Genomic DNA, 15,438 nt, shown 5'->3' with positions numbered 1-15,438 from the left:
TAATATATTACTCATTTTAGTGTCACCAAATCCTGAGCACTCGTCAGGGCAAAGTCCTTTTTTCAAACAAGAAAATTGGAGTGCACAGAGATAAAGGACTCTGTGTACGTTTACAAAATTGGTGAGTGGCAGCAGATCTGGTGTTTGAACTGAGCTTTTCTGCATCCAAAGGCAGCGTTCTTCCCATTCCTCTGCAAGAGCTCAGTAGATTATTTTTCTACACAATAAAACTGTCTGGGAAAGAGGAACCTGCAGATGTGGCCCTTTAAGAGAAATGGAAAGAACTTAATTTGAAGTATGATGTATTTCAAATTCATTTGCCTAAAATTGTTTTTTTTTTTTCACCTGATTTTACTTGGACTTCAGTCTAATACTCCCCTTCCAGAGTATGGGATAAGAAACACAATCTAAGAAGGAGACAAGAATCCTTTCTGTGTAGTCAAAAGAAAGGGTTAAAATGTGACTCTTTAAAGGTTTAAGGTGGAGAAGAGAGTCCTGAATTACCCAAATGCCCAAAATTAGGCATTTCCTCTCTATGTCCTTTTTCAGCCTATAGTGGAAAAAATAAGGGGTGTGAGTCTGGAGAAAGGGTTTAGGGAGGGGAGAATAGGATTCTTTTCCTCTAACAGGCTTTCTTTAAAAATAAAAGGAAAGAGAAATAAAAGTTTTGTGTCTGTTATTTCGCTCCATCTGTGTTTAAAGCATACATGAAATTGGGACAGTTTCAGGCACCAAGAGGCGTGTTCTGATTCGGTTGTTTACCATCAATCAGACGGTTGCTTGGCAGACACTGGATGGTTATGAGCCTGAACAAGCTGAAAGGGGGCAGGAAAAGAAGTGGAGGCAGCATTCTTCCTATTTAAAGCTGCATCGCTTGAAAAAAGTTTTCACAGACTGTGCTGGAGCTGGTGCTGAAAAAGGGGGATTGCTGAGGCTGCCCTGGTGCTGGTGCTGAAAGAAGAGCCCACAGCTGCCTTCATGGTGCTACAATAATCCCAGAATCTACTTTTCACTCCCAGGAGGATCCACATGTCTAATATTTAGATATGATGGCAAACTGGGTGGAAGCAAGATCTCTCCTCATTCTTACTGTTTTATTAGGGCAATTTGTCTCAATAAAAGCCCAGCAAGGAGGCCAGGATGGTGAGTTTGCCTTTTGCTTTGCTTGCGGTGTTTATTGCTCGGTTTGGGAACAGAGGTGGAATGTTAAGCCTCAGGAAGAGCATGAAGAGGAGGCTCGGTTTGAAGTTTGAGAAGGGGGCTGAAGGATTTGCACCTGGGAAAGGGGATGTTTGTATATCGGGAGCGCCTCTACCTGCCCTTGGAGGGGACACTGCTAACTACTTCGAGGGGGAAAAGCCCAGAATCGGTTCCTTAGCTTGAGTGTGGGAGTGGGAAGTTTAAAAGACACTTCTTCAATCGGAGCGCGAAGGGCACTTGAGTTTGCAGAGAGGTCTGTTCTGTGGGCTGGAGCTTTCCGAGCGGGGAAAGGTCTCAGCAGAAGCTGGGTAGGGTGGAGTCTTTCTTGTACGGAACTTCAGCTGCTTCATAAAATTCTTTGTTTAGAAAAACCCCTGCGGGAACTCCGATAGCTCTGATATTTCTTTGTCTTTGGCTCCCCATTCTTTTCTCTTTACAGAAACTTAACTTCTTTTTCCCAGTTCTGTTTGTGATCTTACAGTTATTTCTGCATACTGAAAGGGAGTCTCCTTTATTTCTCCAAGATAGAGGCTGATAGAAGCCAGATTTCTTAAACAGTGGTATTTTCCCACCCCACTGACTTGATTATCAGGACAGTGGTGGTTGCCGGTTGGAGGGCGGAAGGCAGGAAATCAGCATGCCTTACATATAGCTTATTTGGCATGGAGTACTTTTATGGGCATTTTCCCCCACAGACACAAGCTTTTGTTCTGTTTTGCTTTTCGTTTTTTCTTTTAAAGACAAATCTTGCTTGCCTGGTTACTGAATCCCCCCCCCCCCATGTGATTTGCATATGTTAGGATTGGGATATACGGTTAAGCAAAACTGCATGGCTAAAGGAGAAGATAAGAATATTTTTAAATTGGTTTCATTAATTATTAAATCCTGACTCTTGAGGGTGGAAGTTTCAAATACATGCAGTACTCTTCTAATAGGCCCTTACAGAGTTTCATGACCATAAACATCAAACTTTTAAAACAGCACATGCATTATCCTTTCTTGTTACAGTCTTTCATAATCTCCGTATTCATTTGTATATATGTGTGTGTGTATACTTGTATGTGTGTGTGTGTGTGTGTGTGTTATATTCTTTTTTGCTCCTCTCCCCTGTGTACTTTTGCTCTAAAGATGTTTGTAAAAAGTAGCAGAGACCATAAGTTCTGAAAACTTTTAAAGAGAGAAAATAAAAATCTGAAGTTGAAGATTCAACAATCTGTCAGGAGTCCCATAGAGGGGGCACTTTTCTAAAATCTTGGAATTTTTTATGTTGCTTTTTTATGATTCAAAAAAAATGAGGCAACTTATAAAAAAGTAAAAACGCTTGAGTTTCTTTGTAAAGGCATGAAAAACGTGTTGTTTGCAGGCATGGGGGAGGTAATTGAACAGAAAGTAGAAGTTAGGATAAAGGAGAACAAACATAGAAAAATTAATAGAAATAGAAAATCTGATTGTGAAATCCCTCACCAAAGTGACCAACTTTAATTTTAAACTTTCATCCTTAATTTATTTTAAAATTAGTCACATTTGTAAGGCATAGAAATAATTGAGAATGTGAATAAATAACTGTTTCAAAAGGCATATAGGAGAGGCCATATGTTAAAAACAAACAAACAAAAGAAAAAAACAAACTTTCTAAATAGTTGTAATTACTCTGTAGGTGTTTCTGAAAAATAGGGAGAACTTATTTTTCCTCACTACTGATTTGCATAGGTGTTAAGAATGTGATGCTTGGTGCAGTGAAGTCCCCACCCTGAACCAACCCCTCTCCCCCACATAATCAAACAGCACAGAAACTGGAATTCCAAACATCAAATTTTATAGAGAACAAATGCCTCTATTTTATTAATCAACCTGCGTTAATACATGTGATAAAAATTCAATAGCAAAAAGAGTACTTATGGTCTTAATTAAGGATAATACAGAAAAATGTCCAGAGTACAGTGAGTTCCAAGCTATTTACATATTGTATGTACTTACCATGAATATTTTGATGTCTATTGATGTTTTATGGATACTTTCTATACTTTATTTTTCCTCTCTAGGCATGTTACAAGATTAGTAAAATTGTCAGAATTTAGAAACTCTATGTGATTTTTGAATTTGAGGAAGAGAAAATTAGATAAATAAATAAAATAAATGTCTAAGGTCTGCATGTTTAAAAAGTATGGTTTTTTTCAAATTTTTGGTATAACTAAGCCATAGTATTAACTTTGTATACAAATATGTTTCCTTGGAAATGTAGAGAACTGTCATTGTATGTAAGTGCATGTTTATGAGTTTTTATTTTTATGACTTAAAGGTATATTTTACTGGGGTTATTTTCTAGAAATGTAAAACATAAACACAATGTCTGCCTGATGGAAATACATATGAATAACATCAAAGTAAATAAAAAAAATTTTAAGCATTTTAGGCCCAAATGGTACTACTTTTCCATAAAATTTAAGAGCTGATTTGATTTTTGTTTAATTCATAAAAACTGAGAAGAAAAAGTTTAGGAGTTGGGCTTAATTTCAGTTGTAACTATTAAATAGCAAAAATAAATGGGTCAAGATGACCAAGTCAACTTTTCAAGTGTGTGTGTGTGTGTGTGTGTGTGTGTGTGTGTGTGTGTAGGGAGGTTTTGGAAGGTTCCACACTTGTTTTTTTGTAAGAGCAAATACCAGAGTTTTTATAGTGAAAATAAAAGTCTAACATCTAGGGAACTATATACATTCTTATTATTAGAAGTAGGCACACTTAATCTTAGAAAATAATCTTAGATCATTGCATTCAACATTGAGTGAGGTATGGAGAGAAGGAATGGTGCAGAGATATAATTTTATTTCCAATATTGTAAACTTCAGTGCTTCCAGGGGCCAGGCAGGTAATATAAACAAGTGAAGCAAGTGAGTATTTGTACATTAATAGGGGATGATAGAGCTTGTGAAGAACTGAAGATGCATGTCCATTTTAAGCATTCAAAATTAATATTTTCAGAAAGTATTACATAAGCCAAATAAAATACATCTGAGTGCCAAATTTGGCTCATGGATCATAAATTCCCAACACCCAAACTGCAACCCTGCACTGGTCTTCTATCCCCAAGTCAATTTCATCACTAAGAGGGGCTCACAGACCTTTCTATATTATGATCTCTTGCATTTTATGGTATTATAACTGTCATTTATCCCACTATGAAGAAGCAGAGACTTAAAATTCATTAGTACTTGAATGGTATCATTTCAAAGAGGTATAATATATGAATACATAGTTTAACATACTTGTTTACTCATAAATTATTTTAAACTCATTAATCTTGAAATAGATATTGTAGATCATATGGGACATGCAGACTTGTATAAAGGTTGTTTTAATTTGAGTCCAGCTATATTTATCAGAATGTAGTAGTTTAAACCCCTCCAAAATATGTATGTATATATGAGGGGTTTTTTTCCTTATGTAAAAGAAGCTTTTAAATAATTAGTAAAATGCTGGCATATTCCACAAAATCTTCAGGAACTCAATTTTTTCTCTTTCTCATCTTCTGTCCCTAGGGTATAGTTTTTGATTTTATTCCCCTAGATGGCTGCTAGAGCTCCAGCCATTACATGTACTTTCCAGGCTTGTGAAAAGAGGAATAGGAGAGAGGAGCTAAAGGCTGTGACCCCATCCTTTTAAACAATTGAGACTTTTAAGTCTTTTAAAACTTATAATTGGCCAGAATTTAATCTATGGTCACACAAAATTTTAAGGTAGTCTAGGAAATAAAGCCTTCTAGCTGGGCAGAACTGGCAATGTATGCCACTAAATAGAATTTTGCTATGTAGGCTATGAGGAAGAATATTTATTAGGAGGCAACTCTAGTTCTGGCCATGAGCATATGTGTTGCCCACTTTAATTGGAAAGGATCTTGTAGTTTGAATGAACAGAATATCCTTGAGTGGCCAGATGCACTCTGGTTATTAGTTATTATTGAGCAGACTACAGAGCCAGCCAGAGTCACTGGCACTTAAATAATAGGCTGCATTTTTTTTTTCTGCTTCCTACTTCTCTTCAGGTAAATTTAGATGTATTTAGAACTTTCATCCAAATGAAAGTGAAGCTTTATTCTGAAGAGTATACATATGTTGACTGGTAGACCGATAGATTTAGTGGAATTTTTTATATTGAACAATGCAGTGTATGCTTTAACCATGATTCAGGTTGGTTGGTAAGTAATCCACAGATCAGTGTTGAGTTGACTGCATAACTGGGGATCTTTTTACCTATATAGGTTCTGTCTAAATATCCTGATTTAGTAGGTACATATGTGGGCTAAGAATCTTTATATTTTCAAAGCTCTACAGAGAGCTCTGACTCACACTGGGAACCACTATATTAAATCTCTGACTAACCTTCTTTTGCTCTGGATGTAGTCCCCTTGGCTTCTATGTTCCAAAACTACACTCTGATATTTTGGTGATGTCTCACTTACTAGTCATTCCCTTTACTCATAATGGTGACTGAAGTGTGTAGGTAAACCATTGCAAATTCACCATAATTTCTGGAGAAACAGCCAAGACCCAAAGGCCCCTCAAGGTGGGTTAGGTCTACCATTCTACTCTGCAAAGGAGGTACATTAGCAAATGTGTTTCTAGGTGAATGTATACTTTTTGCCTTCAACCTTCCCTGTCTCTTCCTGCTCTTCACACCTTCAGCACTGTCACCATAGGCTTGACATTCATGGTGCTGATCATTCTAGACATGCACACAATGCAGGATGGTGTGTGTGTGTGTGTGTGTGTGTGTGTATGTAAAAACAGGAGGAAGATTTGGTTTGAGAAGCTGGGACTTACAAGTTTGGAATCATGTATCTGTGGTCAGAGAATGAAATCTCTTTTAAGCATTCAGCCTGGCCCAGGTTGAAGGATAATTCATGTGTCATCACTGGCCTTGTGTGGCCTTTGAAAGATGTTGGAATAGGGACTACCAACTTATGGAGCTCTGAGATCACAAAATTGAAAAGTTTAGGCTTACATTTGAGAGAGCTAGTAATGGTAGGGGAAAATATTAGAATTGTGAATAATTAATGTAAGATATACATTTGGGTAAGTTGCACAAGGTTATACAAAACAAGTCTATCTAAGAGTTAATGACATGATTAATTCTTTGGCATAATATTCTATATGGTCTATATCCCTGAAATTGGAAACTTCCTCAAAGATGTGACATGAGACATTCTCAATTTACTAATAAATGTGAGGTATTTGATTTTTTTTAACTATAAAATTTACAGCTTGAAGAAGTTTTCTGGGCTCAAATGGAATTGTTAAGAAGATACTGACAAGTTAGTTTTCCTTTATGTTTCTTTCTATGTAAATTTCATGCACTCATCTAAATTTCATGTTAGATGGATGAATGGTCATATTCTATATTTACAAGGCAATCTATGCTTGATATTTGTATAGGGTAGGGACAGTCAATTCTGTGGGAATTTTTGCTTTAAAGGTATGACCCATATTGGCAGCCTTAGGTCTTTAATTTAATTTTATTGATACACTCACAACTAAATCTTCAAAAGAAATCAAGATGGTTCCATCTTATATTGAATGAATTGTCTAAGGAATAGTGTGTCAGAGAAATTCCAGTAAAACATTGTTTCCCTTATCCATGTCTTGCCTTCTACAGAGAAAGCAGTAATGTTAGCAACATTAATAAATTAATTATTAACATTAATAAATGAATGGAACTTGGTCCCCATAACATTCTGATATAATATTAAACTTTCTTTTAAAGTTTAGGTTTGGAAGGGAGAAAGAGTCTCATTATTTTCTTTCTTTTTTTATTTCTCTATTTGGGATGTCTATTTAATCAGAATTGTGAATTCAACTTTTTTTTTTTTTTTTTAATTACCGGGAATTGAACCTAGAGGCGCTTAACCACTCAGTCACATCCCCAGCCCTATTTTTTTTAAATTTTTATTTTGTTTATTTATTTTTATGTGGTGCTGAGGATCAAACTCAGTGCCTCACATGTGTGAGGCAAGTTCTCTGCCACTGAGCCACAACTCCAGCCCCCCCCAGCCCTATTTTATATTTTATTTAGAGAAAGGGTCTCATTGAGTTGCTTAGTGCTTCACGCTTTCTGAGGATGGCTTTGAATTTGCAATCCTCCTGCCTCAGCCTCTGGAACCACTGGGATTACCCGCATGAGCCACTGTACCAGCATGAATTCAGTTTTAAGGTAACAATAAACTACATTGTTGGTGGAAACTCGACTTTCAACATAGGACCACAGCCTTGTAGTAGTCTACGTAGTTTCACGGGTACAGAAAGCCTTGTCCAAACCTCACAGAAGAAAACACCTGGGTCCTGGTCATCGTTCTCTTTAGCAGCTCTGCAACCTGCAGAGTCCTTTAGCTTCACTGGGCCTTCACATCCTCACGTTGAAAAAAATTTTTTTTTGGTACCAGGGATTGACCCCACGGGCACTAAATCATGGAGCCAAATCCCCAGCCCTTTTGTTTTGTAGTTTGAGACAGGGCCTTGCTAAATTGCCTCAATAGTTAAGTTGCTGAGGCTGGCTTTGCACTTATGATCCTCCTGCCTCAGCCTCCTGAGTCTCTGGGATTATAGGCCTGTGCCACTGCACCTGGCTTCCATTGAAATTAAGGAAATAGTACTCACTTGTGTCAATCTTATGGGACTTTTATGAGGATCGCTTGGGAAATTTACCCAAAGGTAATTTGAGAGTAACCGAGACACAGAAATTGATAGGGCAATCTATTTCAATCATCATAGATAAAAACCCTAGTACATATTTTTATAAAATTTTCACTAACTCTTTGAATTGTTCTGAAGTACCTTCTGAATTTGTTCTCCAGTGTTTTGTTTGTGCTCATCTCATTGAGGATCTTGCTGTCCCAATTGAGCTCTCATTTCTATAAATTGAAATACTCTCTTTCCTTCGTCTACCTCCATTTCATCTGCAAACAAGTGCTGCTCTCTGCCAGGGCCCATGTCTAGCTCTCACTTATCTTTTTCCTTAGTCCACCTGCTTTAAAGGACCGTTATAGCCATCTGTCCCTGTTTCCCATGGCCTCACTCTGACTCTTGTACTCTGACTCTGGACCCTCCATTCCACCTAAGTTGGTCTGGTAGGACGAGGGTTAGCATTGTGCTCTTCCAGGGGGCTGCTTTCTCGGTATCTCATCAGGCCTTTCTCCTTTATTTGGTAGCATTGACTGGTCCAGCTTTCTTGGGAAATCCTGTATGCCAGAGATTCTTCCCCACCTCTCTGACCCTTCCCTCTTAGCTTCATCCATGGGTTCCTTACCCTCTTTCCTCCCTTAGCACTTTGCTATTCATATGTTCATAGGTTTGTTGGTTCTCTCTGGATGGGCTCTTCCTAAGCTCTCCAGGAATCTCACACACTGTCAGTCTTGCTTCACAGCTAAATGCAGATAAATATCAAATCTCTTCAGTTCTGATCTTTGGCATGAACTTCACAAGAATATATTAAATAATCCAGAACCACTTCAAGTTTAATGTATCCAAAACTCCATTAATAATCTTCTCTGTAAGGCTGGGTCATTTTTCTTATGTAGATCTATATCAGATAATGGCAACATCATCCAATCTGGACATTCAATCAGTAAAATTCTAAGCAGTCCCTAAGCTCTACAATTTTACATGATAAACATTTATGAAACACCTCTACTTCATCTCTTCTACAATGTGGTTCAGGCCATCTTCATCAATCGCTGGATTACCACAGTAGCATAGGAGTTGACCTCCTTGCCTCTTATGTGACCCCTTCCCATCTGCACATTCCATCTGCAGCTAGTGTGATATATAACTAAAGTCTGACCTTCCTTAAACCCTTCTCTGGCTCCTGAAACTTTACCAAACAATAATGTTCAAGCATCTTAGCATGGCATAAATGACTGTCCTTGATGTGGCCCATTTCTAGAATTTTAGTTACATTGGTTGTTATTCTTTGCCTCCAAGTACAAAATTTTTATAGTGCTCACCTCCCAACACACACACACACACACACACACACACACACTTTTGCTTTTTAAAAAAAATCTCTGTCCAGATCCCACTCAGAACTAACACTTCTCATTAGTTTTGATCTAATTGTTCCTCCTTTACCATCTTGCAAAACTCAGTACACTTCCTCACTACATAAACCATATTCTGTTGAGAATGCTTTCTTTCCATGGATCCATTTTACATGTTCCTGCCAGATTTGTCTTTCTAAAACCTATTTTTCTCAGGTCAATCCCCAATTTAATAATTTAATCAGACTTTTCTATTGCATCATACTTAGCACACCATGTTGACACGAAATCCTTGCGTGTCTACTTTTTGTTAAACCTAGAATGCCAGAATCATCCAGCTGACTTTCAAGGCTATTTGTGATCATCTTCCCTCTAACCAAATAACCATTATTATAGCTATTATTGTTACTTAGCACTGTTAATGGTTGCACACTGTGTAGTATCCTTTCTCAGACCAGAGCTATTTTTTTACTGTTCCCACATCTAATTTTTGCAATTGGGTACTCCCATCCTTCTAATTTCAGCTTCTTTCTGCCTATTGGCATTTTTCCTTCAAGTGGTATTTCAAATCTTCTGTTCCCTAATAAATTAGAGGGTTCTAGTCTACAGTAAATATCCCCTTTCCTTTCAGTGTGTGTTCTTAAAAGGCTTAATGTGTGCTGATGTTAACAGATGCTATTTTTCTTGGGAGATAAGGCCAATTCCATAAATTCATTTTGTTTAGCTGTTTTCTGCATAAATGCCAACTGATGACTATTTGTGAAAATCTGAGAAAAATTTTCTCCACAATTCCTAGCATTCAAGTATGAGTGAACAGAATTCAGTTTCAGGTTTTGCAAAGTATATTCGCATATTCTTGGACATTTTTCTTGACTTCACCATGTCTTAATTTCTTCATCCATAAAACTGGATTAACAATATTTACCTCAAATGTTATTATGGAGATAGTTTTGTGTATAAACTACCTTCATGTTAGTGTGGCTCCCCACAAAAGAATGGGCTTAGTCAATGTATTTCATATTATTACATTACTACTTAATAATAATAACAAACATAACAAATGCTTGTTGGGTTGATTAGGAGAACCAACATGTTAAATAATATAGAAGTAAAGCAATAACTTTTGTTCTCAAAGAGATTAAAGTCTAGTGTAGAACTCAAATTCAAATTTTATCTACTATTTATTTTGAAAGTATATCAATACTTTTTGTGTTAATGATTCTTTTAAATTTTCTTAAAATTTTTGCTACTTGGATAGAAGGGATATATTGTATTGTCTTCTTATGTTGGTTTACTACTGAAAAGAACAAAAAGAAAGTAAAATCAAAGCCCTCTTCCTCCTGGACACTTCTAATGTCCCTGTGCTTTGAAGCATCATAGTCTCTCCTATTTCACACCCCACATGCCTTTAGTTCCCTGTGACTATCCCCAAAGTGTGTGCAAACCAAGCATGACCCATTACATGTCCCAGTGCTACCTCACACCTGTCTACCAACTTTGCTTCAGAGTTTATTTTATGAAAATATGATAATCATAAAAGTCTCTATTAAAAATTGGAGGCTTATTTTCCACTCTGCTTGCTCTGGGCTGCATGCGAAATGAAAGGAATTGCTTCACTGCACAGGGATTTACAAGGCAGCTCCCAGGACTATTTGGATACAGTAGTGGGGGTGACCATCTTTTCCCAGGCTCTGCAGCAAATCGCTTCATTTTCCAAAGGCTGTTAATTTATTTCACTCCCTCTACTCCCAGGAGATTCTTGTGAATTGACTCCAGAAAGCAGAAAATGGTGTAGCATGTAGCCACATGATTTATACACTTTCCTTACTTTGGAGCACTTTGCTTTCTTTATAGATTTTGCGACTTAAAAAACAAGGATGAGTTTAACATGGGAGGAGAGATGCAGAGATAATTTTACCAGGTACTTGTAACCATGCCATTTTAAATTAAATCTTTGATATTCAATATGGTCATTGTGTGGTCATCATCCTTACATTTTCTAATTATGGAATTCTGAATTTATGGACAGTTTCCATAGCAAATAAAACTTGAGATTTAGTATTTTCATTTATCTCAAGAACTAATATCTGCTATTTTTTTTTACTGAGAAGAAAGAACATATCAGATTCATTTATGCTAATTTGAAAGTATTTTTAAGCTTTTTCTTTTTCATTCTTTCTAGAGCTTTATATTGAAGAAACGACAAGTTATAGTTTAATTCAGAGCATCAAGTTTCTTATGCTATTATTAAATTGTCTTTCTCATGTTAGGACTAAATTTTTAGCTGTAATTCTGGTAGGCTGGATTGGTGGAGGTGAGGCTAAGCATCTACCATGGAAAGATAAACTGCACAGAAGTTTTCTCAGTCTTTCGTTGTAAACACAGAATTTCTGATATTTCAGCAAAGAAGACTTTTGCTTGCTTTGAGAGGACAGAAGGGCACTAAACATTTCAAGGCAAGTGAGAGATTCTGATGTAAGAATTTTCATTTACATGAGACCAATTGAAACAATTAGTTCTAGAATGCTAAATCAATAAATATACTTCAAGGGCCCCTGTGGGTGTTTGGGTTTGAGTATCTGGAGGATGACAAACTAAAATTAAATAGCACATTTTATAATATCGTAATATATTTAATATATAAATAGTATGTTTCATAAACTTGCTCACTTGAGCTGGCTCGTGCTGATGACCAGTTCTAGGGAAGTAATCTAGAAATAGATGGCTTATTTTAATTAATTAATTAATTATTTTAGATAAATATACTCTCAACCTCATTTCTATTGGAGGGAAAGGCATTCAGGATTCTGAGGTCATCTTTCCCTTTCTAGGGTCACACACTGTGGCAGCTCCATCTGGATGTCACTTTCTCAAATTTTGCCTTAGATTACAGACTTCTCCTTAACCTTCTGTGAAAACATACTTCTTGGGTATCCACTTCTTTCCTACTCCATAGGTAACTAAGGCACTCCACATGCCCTTTGTAGTTATTGCTCCAGTGCACAGTTTTAATAACATTACTTCCTTGAAATGTGAGCTCATTATATGGTAATTTGTCTTTTAGGATGTTTTCCTCAATATTATCTGGCATCAGCATCAGCTGACCTGGTTCTGGATAGAAACTCCAGTATCCCAGAAGTGCTCTGCTCACCTATAAGAGGATAAAATTCCATGGTCATAGATGCTGAGCACTTATTCCTGGAGGGTTCCACAATAGAAACATTATAATCCCTTCAATTCTATTCTAATAGGTACTGAAAGCTGCCTAGTATATTCAGAATTGAAATTTGCTCATCAGATTCCCACTGTTTCTGAAAAGGACTTTTGAGTTCCTTTGGAATAGAATCCTAAATTGCCACATCATATACGTCCAAAGCCACCTATCACGGCCAACTGAACTTTAAGGAGTTGTTCCCAAGTGACAAATTCCCTGGAACCATTTCAGAATTGATACTTCCATTCCATCTCTTTCCTTCTCTCCCTGTCTACAAGGTCAATGCCTTCCCCTTTCTGCTTAGGTAACTTAAAAAAATTTAAATCTGTATGTTCTTTCTAAGGGCTTTTTACAGCAAGTTTCAAGTTATACTTGAGTAAAACCTCATGCCTCTGTGGCAATCAGCAGGATGTGGAGGATAGGAAAGAGGGCATGAAAAGCATTAAGTGGCAGTATGCAGACAATTCCAGCTGACAGTTGGCTCCCATAGCATATGTGAGGCTTCCTGCTAATTCCTTATGACTATACCTTTATGATGTCTTGTAAGATTTTTCAGAGAATTTCAAGGAATTTGGTATCTCTCAATTTTTACCCTTTGACTTCTACTTTTTAAATTCTACATATCTGAAAGACAATGAATTCAGATTAAATAAAAGGTGCCAAAATGATACATCTTTATTCTTTTGGGCCAATGGCAAAGATACTATCAATTAGGTCTACAGACAGTGGGAGTAGGATGTTGACTCAGCAGTGAGATTTCTTTTGACCCTGGGGAATTCCTTGAGTTCCCAACCAGTGCCATTTCAATTCTTTTGACCCTGGGAAATTCCTTGAGTTCCCAACCATTACCATTTCAAAAAACATTTACTTTTTTTTTTTTTTTAATAATTTGCAATTCCTTCATTTTAGAACTCCCTTTCCGTCTACTTTCTAAAAGCAGTTAACAAAGCCAGTGTCTTTGGAGTCTCAGAGTTGCCTCCTGGAGTTTTTCCTTTGCTAAATTTGTGACCTTGAGCAAGTTATTAATCTTCTTTGAGATACAGTTTCTTCTTCTTCATATTGAACAATTTAACATGCTTGATACTTTAAATGCTTCCTACTTTATGGGCACCAGGACATGTTGACGTTGTTATTACTTTAAGGATGGGTTCCCTGATTGAGCCATTACTGATAGTTTCTTCCATAACTGAAATAATTTCTATAAGACCAATTACTAGGCTTGATAGGAGGAAGGATAGGGGTGCAGTGAATCCCAGGTACCTGGGGCAAAACCAGGGAGGGGGGAGTGTGTGCAAGGAGTATAACTAGGAAATTTGAAATGGTAATAATGAATTTTTGTTAATCTCCTGTTTTTTCCTTTGAGATAAGCTTGTGCTAAACTCTTGATTATTCACAAAGCAAGTCAGGAAAAGCAAACCTGCAAAATCCCTGAAAGTTACACTTTGATATTGGGATGCATTTCACACACTTGACATTATGTATACCCATTTAATTTAATTATTTTTTTCTGATATAAAGATTTTTTTCATCAATTGTTTGCACTTTGGCTCAGTTGTTTGAAAAAGGTGGAGCTATACCCAATACATAAAACCTCTGTTTACTTTTCTGAGCTTTTTAAGGATGTCATGCTAGACTTATTTGACCCTGCAGGCAATGCTTTGTGAGGGATGGCCTGCACCTTCCCTGAGAGGCCAGTGGGGAGTAGGCAGCTATGTGAGTTCACTTGGCCTAAACTAACTCAATCTGGCAAGAGACTCCAGTAGCCTAAACCTGAGTCAGATGACTGGAATGAAGTCCTGATTCTTCCCTTATAAACTGCTTGTAAGTACTATAGCCTTAATTCTCTCACTTATAATTCTTTATAATTTTCTGTCTTATAAGTTCAAATAGTTTCATTTGTCAGATGTAAATTCCTGCATAAGAACATTGTTATTATTTTAGCATTCACTGCTAGGGTGAACACTCAGCTAGATGCAAAATAAATTTGTTCTTTGAAGTAAATAGTCATGTGAATAATTCAAAAGAACACAAGATTCTTCATAGAAGTTAAGGAAAGTAAAGCTGTTCATTTTTTAAAAGTTAAAACCTTGAATAAAGTAAAATGGCCTTTTTATATAACAACCTAGAACACCTCCCAAAGTCCCCAAACAGGATTTAATAGGAAAAAAAAAAAAAGAATAGAGGCTTTGACTTGAGGATAAACAAAGCAGATGGACACAGTCTTTCTATGAGCAAAAATGTAGCTTCCTGGCGGAAGGCTGAATCCACTATTGTATTACTTTTCCCTAATTCATCTCTCCTCAGGAAGCCAGTCTCAAAATCCAAGTCCAGCACTCAGGGCCTGTTTGTGGCTTTGTATCTCTTTTCCTTGGGTCAGAAGGTGACTTGGAGCAAGAAGTTTAAACTGGTGACAAATGTCCCCAGCAATCTGAGCCAGGTGTTTAGACAAAGGGCCCATCTTCTCTCAGGCCTGTCTACTTTCTGGTATATTTTAAGACTCTTTACTTGGGCAGAGAGAAACATGCAGTTAAAGAGATGAGGGCTTCAAGTAAATATACTGTTACTTTCTTTCATGAATGAATTGTTGAAATAATTTTAATGAAAAGCTTCTAAATTAAAACTGGACCAGAACACAGGAAATCTGCATTCTAATTGCAGCTCTGTCATGGACTAACTTGGTGATTTGGGGGAAGTGACTTAAATTCTCTGGGCCTCAGTTTCTTCCTTTGTAAAACTTGGGATATATTATCCAGGGCCACTTTAGGCCCTGAAAGTCTATGACTATGGAATATTTACATAGGTCAGATTTGCGTTATTAAAAAAAAAGAAGTGTGTCACATTAGATTGGGTAGAGAGAAGAGATGGGAGGGGAGGGGAGGAGAAGGGGGGGATAGGAAGGACAGCAGAATAAAATAGACATTATTATTGCTGTATGTATATATGTGACTGTATGACCAATGTGATTCTGAAACTTGTACACTCAGAAAAATGAGAAATT

At 36.9% G+C, this 15,438-nt stretch overlaps 1 protein-coding gene across 1 annotated transcript in view; it reads left to right on the top strand.

The window, feature by feature from the left end:
- Positions 1-818: 818 nt before the first annotated feature.
- The window catches only part of Col5a2 (collagen type V alpha 2 chain), a 133,281-nt gene continuing 118,661 nt past the window's right edge, over positions 819-15,438 (top strand). Inside the window, exon 1 of the mRNA XM_046447418.2 lies at positions 819-1,143. Coding sequence (XP_046303374.1) covers positions 1,047-1,143 — 97 coding nt within the window. The 5' untranslated portion in view covers positions 819-1,046. The remainder of the gene's footprint in view (positions 1,144-15,438) is intronic.

Source organism: Marmota monax, unplaced genomic scaffold (assembly GCF_021218885.2).
Source record: "Marmota monax isolate L192 unplaced genomic scaffold, Marmota_monax_Labrador192_F-V1.1 WCK01_AAM20220418_F8-fsc00007, whole genome shotgun sequence".
Classification (NCBI taxonomy): domain Eukaryota; kingdom Metazoa; phylum Chordata; class Mammalia; order Rodentia; family Sciuridae; genus Marmota; species Marmota monax.
This window is presented reverse-complemented; position numbering and strand designations above follow the sequence as displayed.